The following is a 24,126-nucleotide window of genomic DNA, read 5'->3' on the forward strand; positions in this document are numbered from 1 at the left end:
ATTTATCATGAAAGGCAGAAACTAGGAAGGTGTTAACATTGTCCTTATATTAAATATTAAAGCATTAATAATTAAAAGTACCCTATTGATTATCTAAATCTGTGGAGAAAACCCCCTTATAGCAGTAAGTTTCCAAATTAATGTGTGAATAAAATTTAATGTTACAATGTAGATGCGAAAGAAAGGCTTGATTGTAGAGAAATAGCATGGAAATCTCTGTATGACTATACTTAATGCTATTTAGTATTAAGGACTGATGATAAACCAGGGTGTACTGTCAGACTTCACAACAAATGTAGATACAGAGTTATCATTACTCAGAAATATAAGTCCTGAGGTCAAATGTATTTGCTTGTTACTCATTCACCTTAATTAACCGATTCAACTGAGTAATTCAAAATAACAAATTAAGTAATAGAAAGCATTTTTCCTCTGGCATAATCTTCTGTTTCTTTGGTATTCTTTTTCCTCCAAGGAAATTTATATTTACTGTTGGCATCTGTCCCTAGAATCCTTCTTTTTATCATGTCCTATGATTTATTTGATTATTTAGTGATACCTTCCTTGTCATGTTAGGGTTAGTGACATACTACTGTACAGCCTTTACTCAGGCAGGTATGTAAACACATGCTTATATATGTTAAGCTCCTATTACAAGATCTTTCCAGGCTTTCAGAAGTCCTTCATTTGCTGGTTGCTAACATGACAGGGGCCTCACACTCCCTTTCCTGTTTTCTGCTGCCTTGCATATGCCAGAAGTTTTTTCTTGACCCTGCTGACAGGGCCCAGTCCATGGTCCCCTTATGTGCGTACCTTGCCAGCTTTTAAATGGGCCCATATGGTGCCATTATCTTTAGACAGCTAGAGACTGGGTACATAGGTGTTGATTCCTGAGTAAGTATTGCACGACCACAGTTGTGAGGCCCGCCACAGCTGCGGGGTAGGTGCCTTTTTGTGCTGTGCTGCTGAAAATAATGTTTATTGTGATGCAAAGTTTTAAATAAAAAAAATAAACCTCAGAGCTTTACAAATGTGTTTTGTGCTAATGAAAGGTAAGACACACACACACACAAATAGAATACATTATTATCACTGTGTGCAAGTGTAAGGATTCTCTGTAGCTGCATCAGCAGCTTAGCTGTTTATAAGGCTGACCTCAAGAATGTCTGCCGATAGCACACAACTTTTGTATGATCCATGCCCTGGATTGTTCTTTTGCCTGCCTCTGCCTCCCCCTTTTCAACGTTATTGATGCATATTTCTGTTGTACATCCTAATGAGTATGCTTCTGGCTTTGGGTGATTTCCTTTCTAGCAGTATCTACCACAAGGATCTGAGATACAAATATATTTTTTGCCCATTTAATGTTCCTTTCTTTTTTAAAAACAAAATTACCATTACAATGATTTGTTACCATGTTGAATGTTGTTCTGTTCAGCCTAGTAATTACAGAACTGTGTGTTAGTCTTTAAATGACTTTGAGTGGTGAACTACTCATTTGCTGCTACTGTGACTTCCTCACACATTTCCTTTCAAGGTTTTAAAAAAAAAAAAGGAAAAGAAAAAAAAATCTCAGTCTTTGTTGCTACAACTTTTTCATTATTTTGAAAGTTCTTTTGGGCAACATTTTCCTAAATTTCATGTGCAGATTTCTTATGCTTTTTAATGTACAACTCTTAAAAATACATTGCGTCCTTTTGGAGCAACAGTTTTTGATGTAATACCTCTTTATGAGTAGTCATTTAAGGGCACATAAATTTGAGTGAAATTTCATAGCTGGCAGAAGGAGTAAGGTATTAAAGGTGGGAATAAATAAATATAGGGAAGCCAGGGTTACTAATCTTACAAAATATTAAAAAACTTTATTAAAGATCAGTAAGTACTGTCTGTTAGTACCTTCTTTCTCACCTGCTCTTATTTATCCTGCTGTTGAAAATGGCTGTTAAAAAACAAATTTTGGGTACCTTTTTATTTAGAAAATCATCTCTAACTCCCATGTTTCATTGTTTTTGAAACTTAAAAAGATCTTGATATTCTGCAGGTTCTGTGGTGGACCTATTGGCTCGTTTGTGCTGTTTTAATAGGACAGGCATATTCATGGACCTTTGAGTTATCTTGCTTGTTCCTAGCATAAAGTGTAGCCTCCACACCCTCATTCTTAAGAAGAACTTGTGATGGAGGCTATTTGCTGCACGTTGCTTTTAAGTATCTATTTTTAGTGTACATATGTTTGGTACATAACATGCAAAAATTTGTGTGAAGAAGGGAGATCACTATTCTGAAGCTTGGAATGTTATTACATTGCATTATTACAACATTATTACATGACAAAGAGTATCACATCTAATATGGCTGACCTTGCTACCAGGTGTTATTTGTGATCTTTTTGCAGTTTCTACTGCTCAGCACTACTCCATGTTAGAAGTGAATCCAGTACTTGTTTTATGAAGATTGGTCTTTTGAAAAAATACAGTTCCTACAAACTACTGGTAGTTACTTTAACAACAGAAGCCTGTCATGGCTTAACCCTGGCCAGTAGCCAAACACCACACAGCCGCTCACTCGCTCCCCTGCACCCAGAGGGATGGGGAGGAGAATCAGAAAGGAATGTAAAACTCAAGGGTTGAGAGAAGAACAATTTAATAATTGAAACAGAATTAAAATGAAATAATAATAGTATCATCATCAACAGCAACAGTTATAATGAAAAGATGGGGAAAGGTTAAAATCCAAAGGGAAAGGGAAACAGGATAACAAGTGATGCACAATACAACTGCTCACCACCCGCTGACCAATGCCCAGCCAGTCCCCAAGCACTGATCAGCAGGCCCCGCTGCTCCCTCCAGTTCATATACCAAGCATGCTGTCCCATGGTACGGAATACCTCTTTGACTGGTCCGGGTCAGCTGTCCTGGCTGTGTCCCCTCCCAATTTCCCGTGCCCCTCCAGCCCTCTCACTGGCAGGGCCTGAGAAACCGAGAAGTCCGTGACTTAGTACAAACATTACCCAGCAACAACTAAAAACATCAGTGCGTTAGCAACATTGTTCTCACATCAGAGCTAAAACACAGCACTGTACTGGCTACTAAGAAGAAAATTAACTCCATCCCAGGCAAAACCAGGACAAGCCTCTGATAAGTAGTGAAGATGCTCGGAAGTTACTGGGATGATGCATCAGAATTTGTTGTATTGAAAGCATCATAAAACATCCTTTTGCTCAAGAAAAGTATCTGTAAAAGGAAACTGGAAGGAAAACTGAGCAAATGTAGACCTAGAAGCATGACTCATTTGTTTGAAAAACAACAGAAAGGTTATCTTTTCATCAACAGGAAATGGTATGAATGTGAATGGCTTATTTGATCAGTATTTAATGGGGAACAGAGAGAAATATGAAGTGGGTAGTGCTAGGTGATGAAGTGTAGCTGAGCTGTAAGTACAGGAATTTGTGTCTTCTGCTGTAATTTTTATGTTATTCTCTGCTTCACTGCACAGTGCCTTTACATTCCTGGTTCAGTCCCAATCCCATTTTTCCTGGAAAAAAAATAATTAAATTTAGATGCCTGATAGGGATGTGAATACAGCTTCATTGTAAGAAAACCCACAGCTCCACCTATCTCTATTCCAAATTCACCAGGCAGAGCCATAGCGAGTGTTTTAAGTCTTAACACATGTTCTGGATCCCTTATTCCCCATTCCACATGCTAGTTGAGGATGTTTCTGGTCATCTTGCCATCACAGTTTTACAGGTTGTCTTCCTGGGTAGCAGAAGTAGCAGCCAGCAGAGCTGTAAGCTGCAGAGCTGAAGAGAAGTGTATTGTCTTGAGGATCCAGAAATACTCTTTGGCTTTTCGTGACAGCTTGCTATCTTAGGATTGGTAGAAACCAACTGTTTTTATAAGTATCCATTGAACATATAACACTATTTCTCATGTTTTTTCAGTGAATAGGAAGTGTCTTCCTTTGTAAGGAGGTCATGTAATTCATCCCTTGTTTAACATTGCATTGGGTTATTTCCTTTATCTTAGCAATTTTGCAGGTTTGGAATATGCTTGGCATGCATGGTACTTGAAGTTGAATCTTGAGTTCAGCTTTGCTTTTATATAGTAGATTAATTAATGCAATTATTTATATTGAAGACTGCAGTTACATAACATGTAGACTACTGACTTGGGTTGTATGAGTTTATTATTGTATAAAACACAATAAATAAATCATGATTTTGATGAAAGGTTAGTGTGATTTTACATGCCAAGAAACAAAATTAGCAACCAATGTAAAATGTGCTTGCAAATCATTCACAAGTCAGAGAATGTAGATGCAGATCAGTTTTCTTAATTTTTCCTTCAGTGGGCAATAGGAATAGACTGGTGTCTTGTTGAAAGAGAGAAACCAAAAACACTATCCCCTAGAATTCATCAGAAGCTACAGGGAAGTAGGGTATTTTGCTCCATTATATGTTGTAGTATATGTAACATAAAATGTGGTAGTGATTATCCTTTCCTCAGCATACTTTCACTCCATTCTGTATTTTCTGAGCACTGAAGAGGAGTGCAAAATGACATTTCTTAGCCACTTCCTGCTGACGAAAGTTAGCCTGGTGGTAGAAGTGGAAGAAGTGTCTCTTAAGACTATTCAAATCAAGGTTGCTCCTAAATTAAAGAGACAGGTTTTCAAAGAATTAGCAGGAAGAAAAAAAAGCAGAAATCTCACCCCACCCCACCCCAAAGTTTCCTAGACTGTCTTTTAGAGAACTATGCAGAATGTCACACTGCTGTAAAGGCAGGTTGCTTCTAGGCTGGCAGCATCTGACCTCAGTACACAGAGGTTCAAAATCTGTGCCTCTGACTAGGGAAAAACTCTGCCAGAGTGTGGGTGGGGAGGTGCTGCCACTTTAAAACTGGCCTAGATTTAGGCCATTTGGAATCCAAATGGAGTTGGAGCCAAATGTGGTAACACAGAAAAATAAGCTGGAAGAGAACAACCCTTCCTAGCAAAATATTTTATGGAAGCTGCCCCTGAGGCAGAATTGCACAGCATATGGCAGACTTGCATCTGTACTTGAAAAGAAGAACTTGAACTAAGGCCTCTGAGCGCAAAGGTAATGAATGCATCAGACTATCTTTCTTATTGAACTGCCCGTCTCCTCTAGTCACATGTAAATCCTGTCTAAGTGAAAGCCTGTCTCTCCTAATGATAATGTGGAAGCTGTGATTATCTGAGGTGTAGAAGTGAACAGTATCATAAGGAGAACAGATGGCAGGCAGTTCTGAGTAGGGATACGGCTGGCTGCACTGTGGTGAAGCTACCTGCAGCAGCTTAAGCTGTTATCTTTCCTGGCTGCCTGTTTTGTCTCCTAGCTGGAAATGATTGCCCTTCTTACAGAGTTGGCAGGATGGAGCATGTGAACACTTGGTGGCTCTGTCACCCAATGCTACAGGGACAGACAGGTTCTTTTGGGGATTTTTGGTAGAATGAGGACAGACCACAGGATTGTACTTAACAATTAGAGCTTTATTATTACATAAAATATTCAATTATCAGCATAGCTTATTATTACCTACGATTTCTAGCATTTAGTGTAGCTTATTGTTGCACAAAGTTATCAATTATCATAATTCTAGTTAAGCCAAATTTCTAGTAATCAGTGTAGCTTTCTCACTATCTGGAGTCTTTAGTTACCTAGACTTTTAGTCACCCGGACCCTCTGCAGATGGGGTCAAATTCTTAATAATCACTGCATGATACACTAATCGTAATCTGGACTCAGACTTTACCCAAAGGAATGTGACTCACTGTCACTCAGTCTTCAGAGGAAGAATACAATGGTGGACACATCTCAGACCACTGGGGGATCATGGGTTTTGTTGTCCAGCAGCAGGACTTGCAGCTGCTTTATTTTATAGGCAATATCTCATGTGCTGTTACACTTCCCTGTTCCATAATTGATGTCACCACATCCTGGCAGCAGTGTTTGGTGGGCAAATAGTCTTGTCACAATGCTGAAAGGGAATCTTAGCTGTACTATGACGCGGGTCATCACTTCCTGGTGACAACCACACTTGAAAAGGGGAAGAGAGAAGGAGGTGATAAGTGATCAGCACGCTTATATTTTATGGCCATTTGTCTTAGGAAGTGATGTTCGTTGTGCTAACCGTATTACCAGGGGTGAGGAGCAGGGCATACTGATCACACGGCTCTAATGGAAAGCCTCATCTTAGTGTAAATGCATCTTCCTAAGCATTTACATAACATAACAGTTGAGGCATGTACATATATCACTGCCACCTCTGAGACAGAGACAATAACCCACAGAAGAAGGTAGCAAACATTATCTTACTCATTGCTTCAGCTGTGAATGAGTGTCCATGACCAGGGAGACCTGTGGATGTGGAAGATTCAGTTCCCACTCAGTTCTTCAGAGTCTTTGGTCTGTGATATGTGTAAAGTAATTTCTCTTTCTTGGAGAAAGTCCAGGTACTCAGTAACTTTTACGTTATATTAAACATAAATTCTCCAGGAATTTGGCATTGGTCTTTTCTAGAAAGGTGCTCATGTTAGCACAGGACTGAAGGGTAAGCGAAGACACCTTTGCAACAAAGCTGTCAGGGAGGAAGGGCAAGAAACACCGTATGATCCCTTGCCATAGTACTAGCTGTCATCTCAGACAATTGAGCACCAACATGCTCTTTATGAGGAGACTGCAATGCTGTTCTCATCCCAAAAAGAATGACTCACAGCTTATATTGGTGGTAAATGCTCTTCCAAGCTTACTGCAAGCAGTGCATGGTATTGCATAGTCCTCATGACAATGCATTAATCACAGCCACTGACAAAATGTCTTCTGGACCAAGCGTTATGTGATCTTTGAAATCTTTGTAAACAGTGATCAAAACAAGTCACTTGCAGAACAAACACTGCATTGTGTTCCCCCTGTATCTCAAGCCATCTTGTTCCTCATACCTCACCTTGGTGTGTCTTTTCATCCACAAGTGGACTATTCCATTCATAAACTAACTGCTGTAATTTGCTTTTCTATCTCAATAGCACATTTAAGCCCTGATGGCAGTTCATCTATGAGCCACAGCTTCTGTGAGGCTCACAGTAGTCAGTGCTTGAGAAAATTCTTTCTGTGAGCTGGATGAGTGCCCCAGCAGTGCCTACACCCCTAGGTAAGCACATCATCTCAGCTCACAGCAGAAGCTATTCCTATCTCTGTATTGGAAGAGCCTGCCTACTGTGATTGCAGCCTGCTCTCACTGTCTCTGTGACTCTTCACAGCCTGTCAGTTTTTCTATTGACACTTTTTCAGTTCATCACAACCTCTCTTTTCTGTAGGCTTGCTTCTGTAAGAGTAAAGTGCTTAGGCTGCCTCAAACTAGCAAGTGGTACGTTAACTCCTCTGAAGCTGTGTGTTTGAGTCTGTGTCCATGTTCACTTTGCTAGCTGTTCCTTCTTATCCTCTTTGGTTTACCTTCACAGGTTCACACAGACAGCAATATGGAACTGAACAGGGAAAACAAGTCACATAAAATATGCATGAAAGATAAGATAGATACTTTCCCAGTTTGTCAGCTCTGTCTGAGATTCATCTCCTGGCTGATCTGTTGCAAAGTCTACTTATGTTCTGCAGGAGACTTAGTTTTTATCCTTGTACAATGCAAGTAATCCATCTATTTGTGTCTGAAGGCTTTAATTCTTACTCTCTTCCAAAGGAAATGCAACCTTATTTTATCCAGAAAATTGTTCATTGCACATTTCTGCTAAAATACTTGCTTCTGTCTTGTCACATCTTTATGGCTCATGCAGATTTGGACCATGTTTATGGAACATAAAAGAACTTTTAATTCTAGTACATCTGAGTGATTCTTAGAGGTTTTTTTTCTTTCCTTTCCCTTTTTGTAGATTTTTCCCCCATTACTGGTATTGTTACTTTCATGGAAGAATATTTTGGGGAAAAAAAGACAAAGACTACTGTTCTTTTTTTGAAGGAGCAAGAGTGAGAGAATCAGAAGAAAAGGCCTGCAGCCTCCAAAGAGCATCCTCGAGCTACAGATAAGGAGTAAACCAAATATGAAGCAACAAACTTGTGGTTTTTCTATGCTTAGGCAACAGTGACTGTTCCTTTGACACCAAATGTTCAAAACAGGCACAAACTTTGTGCTACTATGATTCCTAATTAATTGTTTCAAGTTATTTCCTCATATCTAAAATGTTGATGATATCTGAGTCAATTTAAAGCCATTCATATTATAGCTTAGAACACTTTTGTTCAAATAATGTTAGGCTCAGTGGTCTACAGCACAAACATATCTTGACCAAATTCAGTAACTAGAGGCTCACCGGGAGGCTAGCATGAAATGGACGTCATGCCATTCAGGTGAGGGAAAATAAAACTGAGAATAAAGCCATCTAATTATAACTGGACTGAAGGCCTGGGAAAACTGCTTTTTAATTTCTAATCTGCATTGTATAATGATGGAAGAGGTAAAAACTGTTGGACATTGGGTACAAACTGTTCAGCTCCCTCTGCTTTGATCCATGCCTGTGCACAGGGACTGGCAATGGGACTACAAAGTGACTGATAGTACATTGTCTGCATCACTCTCCAGTGCTGTGCTGGAGCCTCCTGTTCAAACACGTTATCTCTCCCAACTTGTTTGCAAAGCATAGAGTTTAGCAATGGTAATAAATTGGTACCATTTCTGCAGGGGCACAGAATCATTATATGTCATCATCAGGGTGATGTACATCCACGTACAAAAACATGTTGAACCCTATCTCATGTTAGCTGTAAATAATATGATCTGTTGCTTACTAACAAACCCCGGCCTTCAAACCTTTTAACATCATCTGTTATTTCTCACACCTGGTATCTTGAATTTTGACACAGTTTGGCAGTAAAGGGGAGATCTCTAGTCGCTGTGTTTCAGCAGTAAGAGAAGTTCTCTGTGGAAGAGCTAACACATTGAAGGGTCTGGAAGAAATTTGCAAGGCCACAGCAGGTCTCACTTAGCCAGCACCTGTAACAGAAAAATTAATAATCTTGCTTTTGTCCACCACAGAAAGATTCTGTTAAGCAAAGATCTGTGTATTGCCAACAGTTGATGAGGAGAATTATGAAAAGTAGTATGAGCCAGAATTACTAGAAGTATAGGGAGACATGGGCTATTCTTTTTAGAAGGGCATTTAATTCCTTTTTTCCACCTTGCTTATTTTATCTCTCACACTTTATTTTCTTTTTCTTCCAGAGAAATAAAAAAAACCCATTTTAATATAAATTGTAATTATTGCTCGGTCACAGCAACTTTTAAGGTAACTTACAGGTACAGCAGAGAAGTAAAAACACATCAAATGACTTTGAATGGTATTTCAACACTCTGATTAAACCAGCATTTTATTTTAAAAAATGTATTTATTTCATTTTAATTTCCATTTTTTATTTCCTTTGAAAGTGATTTACCTTTTGCAAGCCATTTGGGTGAAACATTGAAGTTAGAATTGAGTTATTTATGTTTACTAGAGGCATCTTCAGTTTCTGTATCTCTTACACCCTTACAACACATTTTGCATTTTCAGCCTTTTCAGTTGAATTCAGGGAGAAATAAAAAACAGGAAAAAAAATCTCCAAAACACTTTCTTTTCTTATGGAGTCCAAATTTGTCCAGCCTATAACCCTGCACACTCAGGAGTTGATTTGTGGTGGAAAACAACTGAGACCCCGCTGCAAGTGGTCCTGGGATTTCGTGATCTTTCAAGATTATAGACTAATCATTACAGCAGACGCAACCCAAAAACTCAAAATGCAAGTCAGATCACAGAGTAACATCTAGCAGGACAAAAGCGATAAAACCCTAAAGCCCATTCGTGGATTTTAGGTCCTGTTTTTATTTTGACTAGGCTTTTTCAGAATTGTGGCAGAGTTGTAATTGGCCTTATATCATTATAACAGCAAACACAGCCATGAGAGTTTTAAAATATATGACAGCCGGAACATTTTCCTCCCTCACAAAAAGGTAGGCTGTAATACTGCAGTGCACTGGAGACCAGTCTGGGAGCAGTGGCAGTCCCAGATCTCCTGCCACACTACCTGGCTATAAACTATTCAGGACTATGAAATGCTGATAGTATTTTTTAAGACAAACTTGAACTAAATAGACAATGACAGGCAGTTAGCAGTATTCATCTAGGAAACAGAACTCCCCATGAAACTTGTAGAGCAGGGAAACAAGTCTTGAATGTTTGCTGTTGTTTTTAAGTATACATATGATGAAAGAAACTGGAAAAAAGTTAGATACAGCACATCTGAGAATGTTAATCTCACATGTACAACCTGTTCAGAGCTTGCAGTCACTTGAGTAGTATTCAACTGTAGTTGTGTTTCTTTCCTGAAAATAATGTTGCACAGAAGTGGTTCAAAGCACTCGCTGTTGCAGCAGCAGCCCAGCAGACTTGTCCCGGAGCGTGTAACTCAGAGCGGGAGCATGTGAGCAGCCACCCACTGCCAGACTTGTTAATGGGCTTGATGGAAGGAAACACACACCACAGCTAATGCAGGCAATGGCCGTTTCTCAGTCGGATCCGTTTGCCTTTCGGGTAGGATTTTTTTGCTAAGTGTGTTTTGGAGGAGGTGTGGGAGGAGGGGGAGATGCGGCTGCGGCATGTTCAATGCAAAGCAGTTGGCTGTGATAGGCTGAGGGGACGTGGGTACTGTGCCTATATATGCTGGCAACGGCATCCTTAGCGCTGTATAGCTGTCACAGAGAGCAAAGAAAGACAGTGAGAAAGACAGAGGAGAAGGAACCACCTTACCAACTTGCTGTAAGTAACATTCTTTGTCCTTAAAGCTTTGTGTAGGTACATTTGGATTAATGCAACAATTGCTTACGTAGAGTGGGTGCTCAGCTCATAAACAGCTAGCCTGTGTTATTTTAGGGATAATCCGGGATGCTCAAAAAGCATTTCTTTTTAACCTAAGCTTGCACAATGTAGTGTGCGCATCTCATTTTGTGTTTGCTTGCTTTTACATGTGATGTATGTCAGCTATAACTGTTTATGTACATTAATGCAGAATCCCATTTATCCAAAAGTTTATATCTTGCCTTTCCAAGTGCAACAGTTCTGAACAACTCAGCAGACCTTGAGAAATAATCTGCCAAATACTTTGAATAATAAAATTTTCAAGATAAATTCAGTGCATGACTTTTTAATGTAAGGTTTTCCTCAGAAATAACCCTTTCCAATCCCTATAGTAGGACTTCAGAAAGGAAAATTACTAAGCTGCAGACTGTGCCAGTGACACAATAAATAAAACCAGAAAGTTATAACTGGAAAATGGAAATTTCAAATGAAACGTAGTCTGTAACACATATACCTAATTTGTGCAAAGGAAGAAGTACGGAGTAGATACAGTTCCTTTTTAGTCATGCTGAATCCTACAATCATTATTCAGGCAATACTCCTATTGCCAATAGTAGAAGTTTAGCTTAGCAGTAGCAACAGCTGCAAAAACCTTCAGCTGAGCTCAGTAACAGAAAGTCCTCCTGGCTTTAGGAGCATCAGTGTAGCACCACAAGCCTTTAAAATATATTCTGTAGCATCAGTTGGCAGATTAGTAAGTGCACTTGTCTCATTTATTCAAAAGATACACAGTTACTACTTTTTTTGAGCCGATGCAGCTATTAGTTTAAGGTGCTATTAATGTGAGTATGCATTTTTTCCTTTCTGTATTTAATAATAGGAGCTGCTAAAAGATTTCATTATATTATCTGTTTTTTATTTTACTTTGAACTGGAGAACAGGCACTCAAAATCATAATAAGTTGAATATACCTCTCTTCACTTGTTCTCTTTTCCTCTTTTTTCCTCGTTTTTTTCTCTTTTTCTTCTTCATAGCAAATTTCCCTAGAGTTTTAGCTATCTTTTACATTTATATTTAGTTAATACAAAAGATAGATTCTAAAATTATAGCCAATACTTTTAAACAGAAATAATGAATAGGCTGAGTGTCGTCTATGTAATATTATACCTATACATGTATTTAATACTTAATTGTACATAAACTGCTCATTTGTATGGTTCAGTTTCAAATAAAGTAGAAAATGGTTCACAAATGAACGTTATACTGAGAATACAATCTAAAAACTACTGACGGTTTTTAGTAACTTCACTAAAATATGATGTTGCCATATTGTAATTTCAGTACACTGAGGAAGAAAGGTAGTTTAAGCAAAGCAGCAAAAGATATGTCGACTTTAGGTTGTGTAGCGTACTTGTCCTGTGACAAATTCCAGCAAAATTAAAGAGCAAAGGGTTTATATATGAAGGGGGGGTGGGGGTGGAATAAAAGATACATTGGTATAACTTAGTTTAACATGATTGTTCTTGTTTTTTACCTGAAGTTAAGAGCAAGACTCAGTCTTCTCCAGTAAAGTAGGACTTGATCTGAAGAAGTATGCGGTGGTGACAATATTCATTGATTCTTGCTGGGAACAAAAGTACTCAGACATAATATATGCTTGGAAAAAATGTATTTTATCAATCAGAGTGAGGCTGTCATGAATACAGACTGTGCTTAAAAAGCGGTAGAGGTTGATAATTAGGTAGGGTGCCTCCTGAGAAGCTGTGCTCTCCTCACTTGGGTTTCAGCTGACAGATGTTGAATATGCTGAAATTCATCCTGGGAGCAGTGGGATCCCTGAAAGCGTGAAACCTTTGTCACATTTTGTGGGCCTTCAGGAAAATAGACCACTATTAAATACCTTAGAGGGAGGCTCAGTTTCTCTGAAATTTCCATTTAGTTTTGGAAGCTTGGAATGCATTATTTTGCAGTTTAAGTCCCTTTGACTTCAGTGGATATTTTGAGTATGCACAGATTGTAACACTCAGCCCTTTAGAAAATATGGATGCTCTCAAACAGTCTTTTCATTTTAGACCCTAAGGGCTGAGTTATCTCAGTTATTTTGCTTCTGAGAAAATCATATTCTATATTTTCAAAACATACTGGCATAGAGGGAAGGTCTCTATGCACTGTGTTGTTGCATTGTGTATGTGTTGTATATGTGTGTGAGAGGTAGAAGGAAATACTCTGTACTAGAAGAGAGGTGAAGTAGTTTGCATTTTTATAATACTAACTGGTAAGCATTACAATTGTCAGGTATTCAGTCTACTGGATGTGGCTTCCATAGTAAGTAATACCTTCAAGCAGATGAAGTGAGGTCTATAATGAACAGTTGAAGAAGAGAATAAAATTAGGGATGAGAGTGTAATTGGGTCTTGTCACTCACAGAAGAACAGATATAAAATAGGAGGTGAGAAGGAAATTTTGAATGACCACTGTGTTTCTGCAAGGAGTATGCCTTCACAGTTCCCAGTGAGATATGTGTATTACAGTAGGTAAGGAATTTTCAGGCAAGGACTTTTAGGAAAGAAGAAGCATGGATACATAAAAATAGACAGATGTTTAGATAGGTTTTAATTTCTCAGTATTGTCTTTAGAGGAAAGAAGAATGAAATACTTCACTTCAGATTGAAGCAGATTGATGTCACTGGGTCAAACTGAATTGAAAGTTCATTAGAGATTAACTAGATACTAGCTTATATTAGTTTATAACACTGCAGCCACTATGGCAGATTTAGGATGGGTGGTTCATTCTCCCATTCTTTATGGTTAAGCTTCCTGGTTCAATTACTTCTCCCATGCAAAACCATGGTTTTCCCCAGTAATTTAATTTTTTATCCTGAATTTTGAGAATGCTGTTGCTACAATGATTTATGATAGAAGTAGCACAGACAAAACAATGTTAGGATGAGCCAGCAGACCTCCAGTTTTGGGGAAGAACTATAGTTAGCAAGGCAAGATAAATTAACAAATAAGATCTCAGTGATTATCTAATATGTGTATTTTGTCAAACTGAGGTGACAAATTTCAGATGCATGGTCATAGGTGGAAACCACAGAATGTGTAGCTCATGTTTAGACCTAAATTTTATTTACATAACCCAAAAGAAATTTTTCCAAACTGGTAATAATAAAAATGGCATTAAATTATATCAGCATATTATATAGGAACAAGATGATGCAAATATTACTTGGAATAGAAAGAAATTTCAAATAAAAAAAAAATCTGGGCAGTAAAAGAACAGTCACAAACTATATAACATAGTATCTATGTTGTAGTAATACGATAAAGTAAATGTATTTTTGTCTGAGTGTTTGTAAGCTGTTTTGAGCTTACACATGATGCTATTGAATTTATGCCATTTGATTTATATTTTGGGAGAAGACCCAGCAATCCATGGAAGACTATGTTAAATGATGCCCTATATTTGATTTATACAAAGTAAAGCTAAAGAGAAGTATAGTGGTAGTCTCACCTGTTCTGACATTGTACTGACAGTTCCTTGGCCCTACAGATACTGAATGAGATATAATCAGTTGAACTGAGCCATGTGTAAAAGTCTGTAGGAATAACTGTAACTCAGTGGTGAGCAACAGTACAGCTAGAAACACCAAGTCCTCAGGTTCCGAGTCAGTTCAGTCTCAGGCATGTTCCACTAATTTGGCAGTCATGAGTTAAATTCTTATTTTCACAGCTTTCATCTCTGCAACCAGAGAAAAAAATAGTTTCCCACATGTGAGTTCTTTAGTGCATACTATAGGAATGAACTCATGAATAAAGTAGCATAAAAGAAACAATGAAGCATAAGTTAAGGATTAAGTTAGAGATAGTTTGAAAAAGAAGTGAAACAGTACAATATTTAGATTTCTTGTGGCAAAAATAGCTAAACCAAAGAATTGAGCCTTGGGGTGTAATTAGATTGCTGCTACAGAGATGCATATTCAGTTCATGCTGACTTATTTAGAAAGTTTATTAGAATTCTGAACTGCAATCAAAGATGTGTTAAATGAAAATGCACGGAAGATTTGGGAGGTATTGAAGAAATGGCATCATCCTGGTTGTAAAGGAGTAGAAACAAAACTACTTGCTTAAATGCAGTCTTTCAAAGAGGAGATGACACACAAAGCTGCCCACCAGAACCCTCTGAGGACTATAATGACTACTGGTAATGCATTTCCAGCAACTTAGTAGCAAGATCTGAGAAGGGCCCTAATTCCCCTTTCAGAAAGGCATAGAGAGAGCCAAATAAACACTTACATGATGGTTAAAGAGAGTAATAGAACTCTTAACAAAACAGCAATAAGAACAGCTATTCTCCAAGGGACTGGAAGTCCCTGCTGTGCAGATCCTTGCTTTCCCAAGTGGTTGATGACCTACAGCAGCATCCTGACTTCTCAAATAGCAGCAGGAGCTGCTCCACACAAATCCCAGAACCCCTATTTGTGGCAGCAGAGATGTCTCTAGGATGATGATTATCAACGATGTCTTTCCTTTGCAATGTGAATGTTCTGATTCAAATATAATAAAGCCCAGAAGGGTCTCTTAACTCAAAATGATGTTCTCAGTTATAATTCCTTAGCACAAATAATTGTTTTCTAAGAAATTGTCTCTTAATTACCTAATATTCACATTGTGCTTAATATAATTACTTCCTTACAAAGTTGAGATCTGAAGGTATACAAACTAAGCATTCTTTACACCAGCAATAACTTTGTTTTACTGGCCAATTTTCATATTAGATCCCAAGGAACAGTATCACTCACTCAGAGTGTACAAAGACTCTTGGATGCTTTATAGGCACTGTGGTCTGAACCTTGTGTTCACTGAGCAGTCAAAATGCACAGCCACATACAGTAAAAGAGTTGGGTGGGCCAAGATGGCAGGAGCAGGCACCCTAGCAATAGAAATTTATGTTTGCACAGCACTTTGCAGGCAAATTCCAGCTCATGTCAGCTGACCTACATATCACCTTGAGTGGGCTCACTCAGTCTCTGCCTAGCTCAAAGCACAACCCAGAGCTCCAGCCTGACATCTTGGAAATAGGGACAGCCCCAGACTGAGTTTCCTCACATCTTCCTGCAAAATACAGTACAGATAACTCTAAGTGAATTCTAATTGAAACCTCAGTAAGAAATAAGGTGATAAGGTGTTGTAAATGGAACAGCATGTGCATTTACAGTGAAAGAGTAAAAAAGCTAAATCTTGAGGCCAGACAGGAGGCAAGAAGTAGATGAAATGACAGGGCAGCACAGTGGATCACTGTGATAACTGTGGTTATTATAGATTATCACAGAGACACATAGCATGCTCTTTTCTTAGACTTCTTTATAAGGCAGGAGGGAGTTGATTATATGCCACATGACAGTGCCACATCCTTGTGTCAACCAGCAGCAGTAGGGATTAAATCTGTGATTTCTGAATCTTCATTGACGTGCCTCTACTGCTCTGCTGTGCTAAAGATACGGCCTATCTGTTTTAAGCTGATCTACGTCATGACCTAGACATCAAAGACTGAACACTGTGATTTACTTCTACATAATGTCCAGCAAATACTCGAGTGAGCAGAATGCAACACTGTCTGGGGCTTGGCCTAATAATATGCAGAAATAAAAGTGTGTGTGGTCTTTTCAAAAAGGCGGTATGAGTAATCCTGTAAGTCATTTGGGTAACAGGTTTAAAACTAATAAAATTTCCTTTCAAAAGTGACCTTCTTTTTTTTTTTTTAGGGTTTTCCTGATAAATCCTGAACTCTGATACCCATGGATGCTGCAGAGTTCCGCAAGAGAGGGAAGGAGATGGTGGACTATATTGCAGATTACCTGGAGAAGATAGATAAAAGACAGGTGTTCCCAGATGTGGAACCAGGCTATCTAAGGCCCCTCATTGCAGACTGTGCACCTCAGGATCCTGAGAGCTTTGAGGATGTCTTTAAAGACATTGAGAAGATCATTATGCCAGGGGTAAGAAAAATGAATCTGTAGTGTGATGTTGAACACTGCAGTTAAGTTTTCAAAGACTTTAAGGAAAGTGTGGTTTGAAGGCTGCGGCAGCTAGACCTTACAAACATAAGTACCCACACCGATTAGCTTGTAGAAGGCAGAAGTCTGCTTTATGTCCATAGTTAAATATCATCTAACACTTTTTACAAGTAATTTTTTCTGTTCTTGCTTGAAATAAATAATTTTTTTGCTTCATGCGAGGCTTGCTTTTGGAAATAATCCCTTTTCCTCCCTTGGATTGGTTAATGCAAGGCTTCATAACTTTCAATTTCAAAAGCAAAGCTTCATAACTTTCAATTTCATGTGATATTTTTGCTACTTGCAAAGCACAGTAAATATTTTACAAAATGGGATTTTTATTAGTCTGCTGTGCCTAAAGTGTTCCTTCAAGCTGATCTTTAAATGTTAAAATTCTCTTAGGAAATGTCTTTTTATTAAAGAGTTGACTAGAAAGGATTCTCTCCAATACTTGTTCTGTTGACTTACTCTCCTAAATGTCAACTTCTAGTACTTTTTAGATCAGTGTTGGACAGACAATGCAGAGCAAAGCATCTGTCAATTGTCCAGTTCTGAATCTTTCTTGGTTTTCCACTCATGGTATACCATTTTTATTTTAAATATATGCTTGTTTTCTAAGGCCTCTAAGTAGCTTGAAGACTGGATTATTAGAAAAGGTTAATGAGGAATCTCTCCTTTGGATCTCTGCAATAACCACTTTGGGTTGCTTCTCTGGATGTAGCTAGGTGATATGATTGCGATGTGACTGGACATGGAGCCGCCGCTCTGCAAATGTGTTCAGTCAGTGTTCTATAATACAAATTCCTTTTCATTGACCAATGTAAATATTTGATATTCAATATGACTTTATCTTGTTTCCCTTGGAGCCAACCCTGCTGTCCTTTCACAGGCAACAGTTCCACCGAATTCAGGAAATCTCTCCACTCTTCCTAAAGATTTGTTTATGAAGTCTTGAATCCAACAGAATTAAATCAGTGCAGATTAGATAAAAGAATTACATCCAACACATGCAAATACTTTCATTGCTGCTCATAGGTACAATTGCCTTCTCTTTTTCATTGTAAGAAAATACTAACCAATATTTTTTTGTCTGTGAAGTAGAACAGAAAATAGTTTGCTTTGAACACTTGAAAACATTCAATAAAATAATAAATTAAAAAAATCAGAGATGAATCACTTGAGAATAGAAAGTGAGACATTGAATTCCAATTATGTCATCAACATGTCATGTTCCCTCTTAACTAAATTGATTTTTTTTCTTGGTATTTACATTCCCTGCAAGTAAATTAACTTTTAAAAAGTGATACATTCTGAAGAAGAAATATTCTATCCAAAACTTTCCTCTGGTGTGAAATGTTAGTGTTTGTGACACAAAAAGCACAAGTACATATATTACAGTTCTTATGGTAACTCTGATTCTGCCTGCATTGTTTATGCTAAATGCTGAAGACTCACATGAGCGCAGAATCACAAAGACGTAGTATAGTAGAGGTTGGATGGCACCTCTAGAGATCATTTGGTCCACGCTCACTGCTCAAAGCAGAGTCAGTTAGAAGAGGTTGCTCAGGACCATGTCCAGCTGCCTGTTGAGTGACTTCAAGCATGGTCTTCACAATCTCTCTGTAAGTTCAACCACCTTCAGTAAAAAAGCTTTTTCTTAAGTGGAATTTTCTGTATTTCAGTTTGTACACATTTCTTCTTGTCTTGTCACTGGATACCACTGAGAAGAATCTGGCTTCATCTTCTTTACACCCTCCCATAAGGTGTTTATTACACATTAACAAGATGTCCCCTGAGTTTTCTGCAGACTGAACAATCCCAGCTCTCTCAGCCTCTCATTATATGACTGATGCTGTAAGTAATCGTCTCCATGGCCCTTCACTGGAATCACTCCAGTATGTCCATGTCTGTCTTGTACTGGAAAACCCAGAACTGGACACAACATTCCAGGTGTGGCCTCATCAGTGCTGAGTAAAAGGGAAAGATCACCTCTTTTGAGCTGCTGGCAGCATTTTCCTAATGTGGCCCAGGATGCTGTTGGCCTGGTTTGCTGCAAGGGCACATTGCTGGCTTATGTTCAGTTTGTCCACCAGGACCCCCCGGTCTATTTTTGCAGAGCTGCTTTCTAGCCAGTCAGTCCCCGGCCTGTACAGGTGCAGGGGGACTATTCTTCCCCAGGTACAGAATTTTGCATTTCTCTGTTGAAGATCATGATATTCCTGATGGTTCGTTTCTGTAGCCTGTTGAGGTCTCTTTGAATTGCAGCATGATCATACAGTGTATCAAACACTCCTCCCAGTTGTATACCATCAGCAAAACTGCTGGGGGTGTCCCATCATCCAGGTCATCAATGCAGATGTTGAACAGTACTGGCCATGGTATTCATGCCACTGATCACAACCCTATGTCTGACAGTTTAGCCCGTTTTCACTATGCTGTCCACTTATCTAGTCCATGTTTTGTCAATGTGTCAGTAAAGATGTTATTGGAGACAGTATTAAAAGTCTTAATGGTATCTTGTGCTCTCCCCTTGTCCACCACATCTCTGTGATCTGAAAGAGATCACAACGCTGTAACAGCACACAGCCTTCTAGTTCCTCTTGTTTGTTCCCCATGCGTAGAGGTGCTTCAGAGAGGCACCCACTTGTGCTGATTTCCCAAAAAAAGATACAAGAGCTTCCCCCCACAAAGCTGTCCTCTCAGCACTTCCTTATTTATGTGCATACACTTGGGGTGTGCCTGCTTTAGCCCTACCTTGTTTTCAAGATTGCTGTTGTCCTCGTTACACCCTTTGCTTGCCAACTTGGTCCACCTTGACTCTGGATTTTTCTCTCCTTCCCTTATTTTTGCTAATTTAAATCTCTCCTTCCAGGTTAGTGAGCCTGACTGCGAAGATATTTTTGCCCCAGTTATTCAGGTGGATCCCTTCTAGGAGCTGATCCTCAAGGAGGGTCCCACTAGTCTTAAAACTGGGCTTCTTCATAAAGAATAATACAACAGAGGTCATAAAAAACCCTTGTTTTGCCCATAAGCAATCAGTGGCCCATAAGTTATTCTTGTTTCTTCCATGCTGACATCTTTACTGCATTAGTTGTGTTCAGATATTTGCTACTGATGACTGAAAGTGTGAAAATGGTGTTCCTTCAGAGGAGTGAGGATCAATTAATTGTACAAAGCAATAACATAGTATCCATTGCTGTCTTTACCCTATAGGAGCATTCATAATTGGTAAAACTTTACAGAGACACCTTGTGAAATTGGATGTAGACCTTTAAAGGGTAGTCCACTAAATGATAATGACCATAATGGTGCTAAGTTCCTAACATTAACACAGAGACTGAGGGAACAACTGCTGAACTCTGATCCCCACAGCAGGAAGCCGAGGTGGAAAAGATCTGCATATAAAAAAAAATCAGTGGGAGTCACCCTTCTCTCTCAGACTTTTCTCTTGAAATTTATCTCCTCCTTTTTTAGAGCCAAAAATGATCAAGCTTAGTTGTAACTGCAAATAGCAGCACTGAAGATGCTAATTTTCCTCACATTGGACCCATTAATCTATGAACTTTCAGCTGAAGTACCTATCCTTAGTGTGCGGTAAAGGAAGACTCTTGCTTAGACTAAGCAAGATACAGAAAGACAGACACCCTTATAAGAAATCTGGGAAATAAAATGTCTCTGAGAAGCATTAGAGTGGTAATTACTGAACCCAAGACACTCGTGTATCGCTGTTTATCAGCAGAGGGCTGGAAAATCAAGCATCAATTATGTCACGCTCTTTGCAATATTTGTCTAAGTGTGTCTGTTCCAACATGGTGAAATAAATTAATTTTACAGCTGCTTCAAGAGAAGGGGGAAGGGGAGTCAGGAGGAAGAACCACAGCTGTACTTGCCCTAGGGCTTTTGGCTTTTTTGCTTTGTGTGAGTGGTGCAAGTGGAATTTGCTGTGTTTCATCAAACAAATGGCTCCCAGCAAGTAGGCAGTTTAACTTGATTAACCCAGGATGAATGTCACAAGTCTTACAGATCACAGAGGATTATTGCTAGGGAGATGAACAGTGGCAGCCCTGGCATATTATGGACGTCAGGGAAAGTCTGTGCATGTAAGTCCTATCAGGGACTGCTGTTTATTGAGTATTTTGTTATGTGTTTATTGTTTTTCTGTGAAGAGCCACGTCCCATCCCATTTTTTTTCTGATTTGTGAAGGTGTTTGCCACAAGTGCTTAACAACTTTGTTACAGCAAAGAAAGAAATCCTGAGCAGATATAAGAGATACAGCTTAAAAAGTTCACAGTGGCTTGTCTTTGGATACCTGATTTGAGCAGGTTTGGACCTAGTGACCAGTAAAAGTGAAATCTTGAACATACCAGGTACAGAACTAGTTTAGACAGTGGAAAATTGTAGTGGACAGGAGCTGTTGTCATATGAAAGAGATAGGGGCACCCAAAATGTTATATATGGTGTACCTACAGCAGAGAAAGTGATATCTGATTCATTGTGTGTACAAGAGTTAAGACAGTTTCCCCTTAGCATGGAGCATGTCCCTTAAAGAAGACCTGGTTGCTGGCATGAAGAAGATTAGAAAAGAAAATAAAGGGATATCTGCAGCATGCAGAACAGTGCAGTACAGTGATCCTTCAGTTAGCTCCAGAACCAGAAACCTTATCACAGGCTGGGAGAGAGGGGAATGTGAAAGGTAAGTTCATCGAGATGGAAATGTATAGCAAAACAGTAAGGACATACTGAGCCCAGGCAAGAGAGAATGTATGCTCTTACCATCTTCCAGTTGTACCAAAACTCCAGTATTCAAAAAAAAGAAAAACTTATGTAAGAAAAGGCTAGGCTTCAGTAACTCAGCAGCCTCTGGATTTCCAGCTAAGGAAAGATACACACATTGTGCTGAATTCTTGCTTTATCTAATTCTCTAGAAGCACTTTTTCCTAAAATTTGCCTTTTATCTTGAATGTGAAAGCTGGTTTTGCCAAATATATCATATTACATTGTTTCACTGAACATTGCAGTACATTTCCTGTTTTCAGATTTTATTAGATTGGTGTTGTGGAGCACTATCAAGTATCTCACAGATCCTTAAAATTGGTTAGATGTTGCATAAGATAAATACTGCTGCTGCAAGACAACTGACTACAATTTATACAGTTATTGTGTTGTTGTCTCTTATTAGTACATATAAAGTGGAATTGTATATAAATCACAATTTGTTATAGGGAGATGATAGTTTAATTTCCTACAGAACATACTGGGTACTGGAATGGATTGTTTCGTTTTGTGATGAGGAGCTGTTTGGCCACATTCAGTGCCTGCCTTTTTGCAAATAACTCCAGAGTGTGGGCAAGAGAGTTCTGTGCACCTCTGCTGCACTGAAGACACTCTTGCTGAGTCAGTTGCATGACGAAGATGAGAACAAAACACCGAAAGAGGAGTCCCTGAAAGCAGAGGCTCAAGGACAGTGCCCTGCATAGAAACTCATGCTGCCACTGCCCATGCAATTCTTGTTTTCTAGGTAGAAAAATGGAGAACTCTGATTTTGAAACTGTTGGGAAGGGGGGCAAAAACTAATTTATTCCTGGTTTGAGTAAAAGATAGAAATAAATTGAGAAAATACAAGGGAAGCTTTTCTGAAAAATGGGATCCTGTGTTACAGCCAGGTAGTCAAGAACTGTTGACTGGTCCCAAACTCTAATCTTTCCTGATTCTGTAACAATTTGTTTCTGCTTCCTGCATTTGTTAAAAGTGACTGTTTTTCTCTTAATACAGGTGACTCACTGGCACAGTCCGTACTTTTTTGCCTACTTCCCTGTAGGCTCTTCTTTCCCATCTCTTCTTGCAGATATGTTGTGTAGTGGAATAGGATGTATGGGCTTCTCTTGGGTAAGTTTATTTGGGTATGTACTGCTATGTGGTAATGGTGTTTCACCTTGGCAAGATTTTAAGCATTTCAGGAACATTCTTCAATTAAATCATTGATTAATATAGTGAAGTCACAACACTATTTTTATAAGTAAATTTCCATGACTAAATTAATGTTTTCACATAGACACCCTGAATGACTCCAGGAATAAAAGGCTATAGAAGTTATGCCCTTGAGAAGCCACCAGCATTTAGAATTAGTGGTAGCAGTGCAAACTTACTGGTAATTCAGTAAGTAGTATGACTGTTGCCTATCACCTGGTGTTGTTACTTCTCCTATCATCTGGATGAATGTAAAATTGTGTTTTAAAAACCCAAATTCATATGAGATGGGCTCTTCTCAAAAGAGGTTGGTACTTGATGTCAGAAAAAAAATTATGCAAGGTGCAAATCCTAGCTATGACATTTGATAGTCATGGTTCTATGTGAGGCCCAGTTTGACATTTTTTCAGTAAGTATTAGAAACAACATGCACAAATGGACTTCAGGTTCCTAATTTAGCTGGTGAAGTTAGTCAGCTAGTCTCTTCCTCTTTAGTCAAAAAACAGAGAGAGAAAGAGTTATTCTTGCCCTGGTAGATCCTATTTCTCTTCATGGTCTAGTGAGGTTATTCCCTCTGTTCTATTTTTCAACACAGGCTGCGAGTCCAGCTTGCACAGAGCTGGAGACTGTCATGCTGGATTGGCTAGGGAAGATGATTAATTTGCCTGAAGAGTTTTTAGCTGGGAAAGATGGCCAAGGTGGAGGAGTCATTCAGGTAAGAAAGGATATGAAAAAAAAATATGGGATGAGTTTGTGAACTTCATGGTTTTGTAAAACCTTTGTACCAAAACACTAATAAAGGAAAGATTATTTTTTTTCTGCTATATGGGTTCCTTTCACATTTTCAGAAAGACTGTTGCTCTGTGAGAATGTTCATAGGTGGATAGCATCATTCATGAAAGTAATGGCTTTGTTTTCAGAGCAGCTGAATTCTGAAACACTCTGAGAAGAATTGCTAGTAATTCAACAGCACAATCTGGGCTTAAAATTCAAATCATAATGTTGAAAAATCATTTAGGATGGAAACTTCAATTTGTTGATCAAGTGAAGTGAGCTTAACTTATCAGTGAAGTGAGCTTAACTTATCAGCAATGTGTATCAATGTTTCATAGCTGAAAATAGAAAAAAAACCCTTCTCAAACAGAAATGTAACTGAGGATTTTGAGTAAAGTGGTTATAAAGGCTTCCATGAAGTCCACCTGATACATGTGCAATTGTTTATTTCAGTCAGTTTCCAAAGCACCC

The 24,126-nt window shown here is 38.7% G+C and overlaps 1 protein-coding gene across 2 annotated transcripts in view; it reads left to right on the forward strand.

Moving 5' to 3' along the window:
- Nucleotides 1-24,126, forward strand: part of DDC (dopa decarboxylase) — a 78,668-nt gene that overhangs the window by 7,449 nt on the left and 47,093 nt on the right. Inside the window, exons 1-4 of one of the 2 annotated variants that reach the window (XM_005434459.4) lie at nucleotides 10,687-10,818; nucleotides 16,623-16,856; nucleotides 22,687-22,800; nucleotides 23,477-23,596. In XM_005434459.4, the coding sequence (XP_005434516.1) occupies nucleotides 16,656-16,856; nucleotides 22,687-22,800; nucleotides 23,477-23,596 (435 nt within the window). In that variant the 5' untranslated portion in view covers nucleotides 10,687-10,818; nucleotides 16,623-16,655. Of the gene's footprint in view, nucleotides 1-10,686; nucleotides 10,819-16,622; nucleotides 16,857-22,686; nucleotides 22,801-23,476; nucleotides 23,597-24,126 lie in introns of those variants that run through there. The other variant, XM_027798593.2, reaches the window with a different exon arrangement.

This window comes from Falco cherrug, chromosome 3 (genome assembly GCF_023634085.1).
Source record: "Falco cherrug isolate bFalChe1 chromosome 3, bFalChe1.pri, whole genome shotgun sequence".
NCBI classification, from domain to species: Eukaryota; Metazoa; Chordata; class Aves; order Falconiformes; family Falconidae; genus Falco; species Falco cherrug.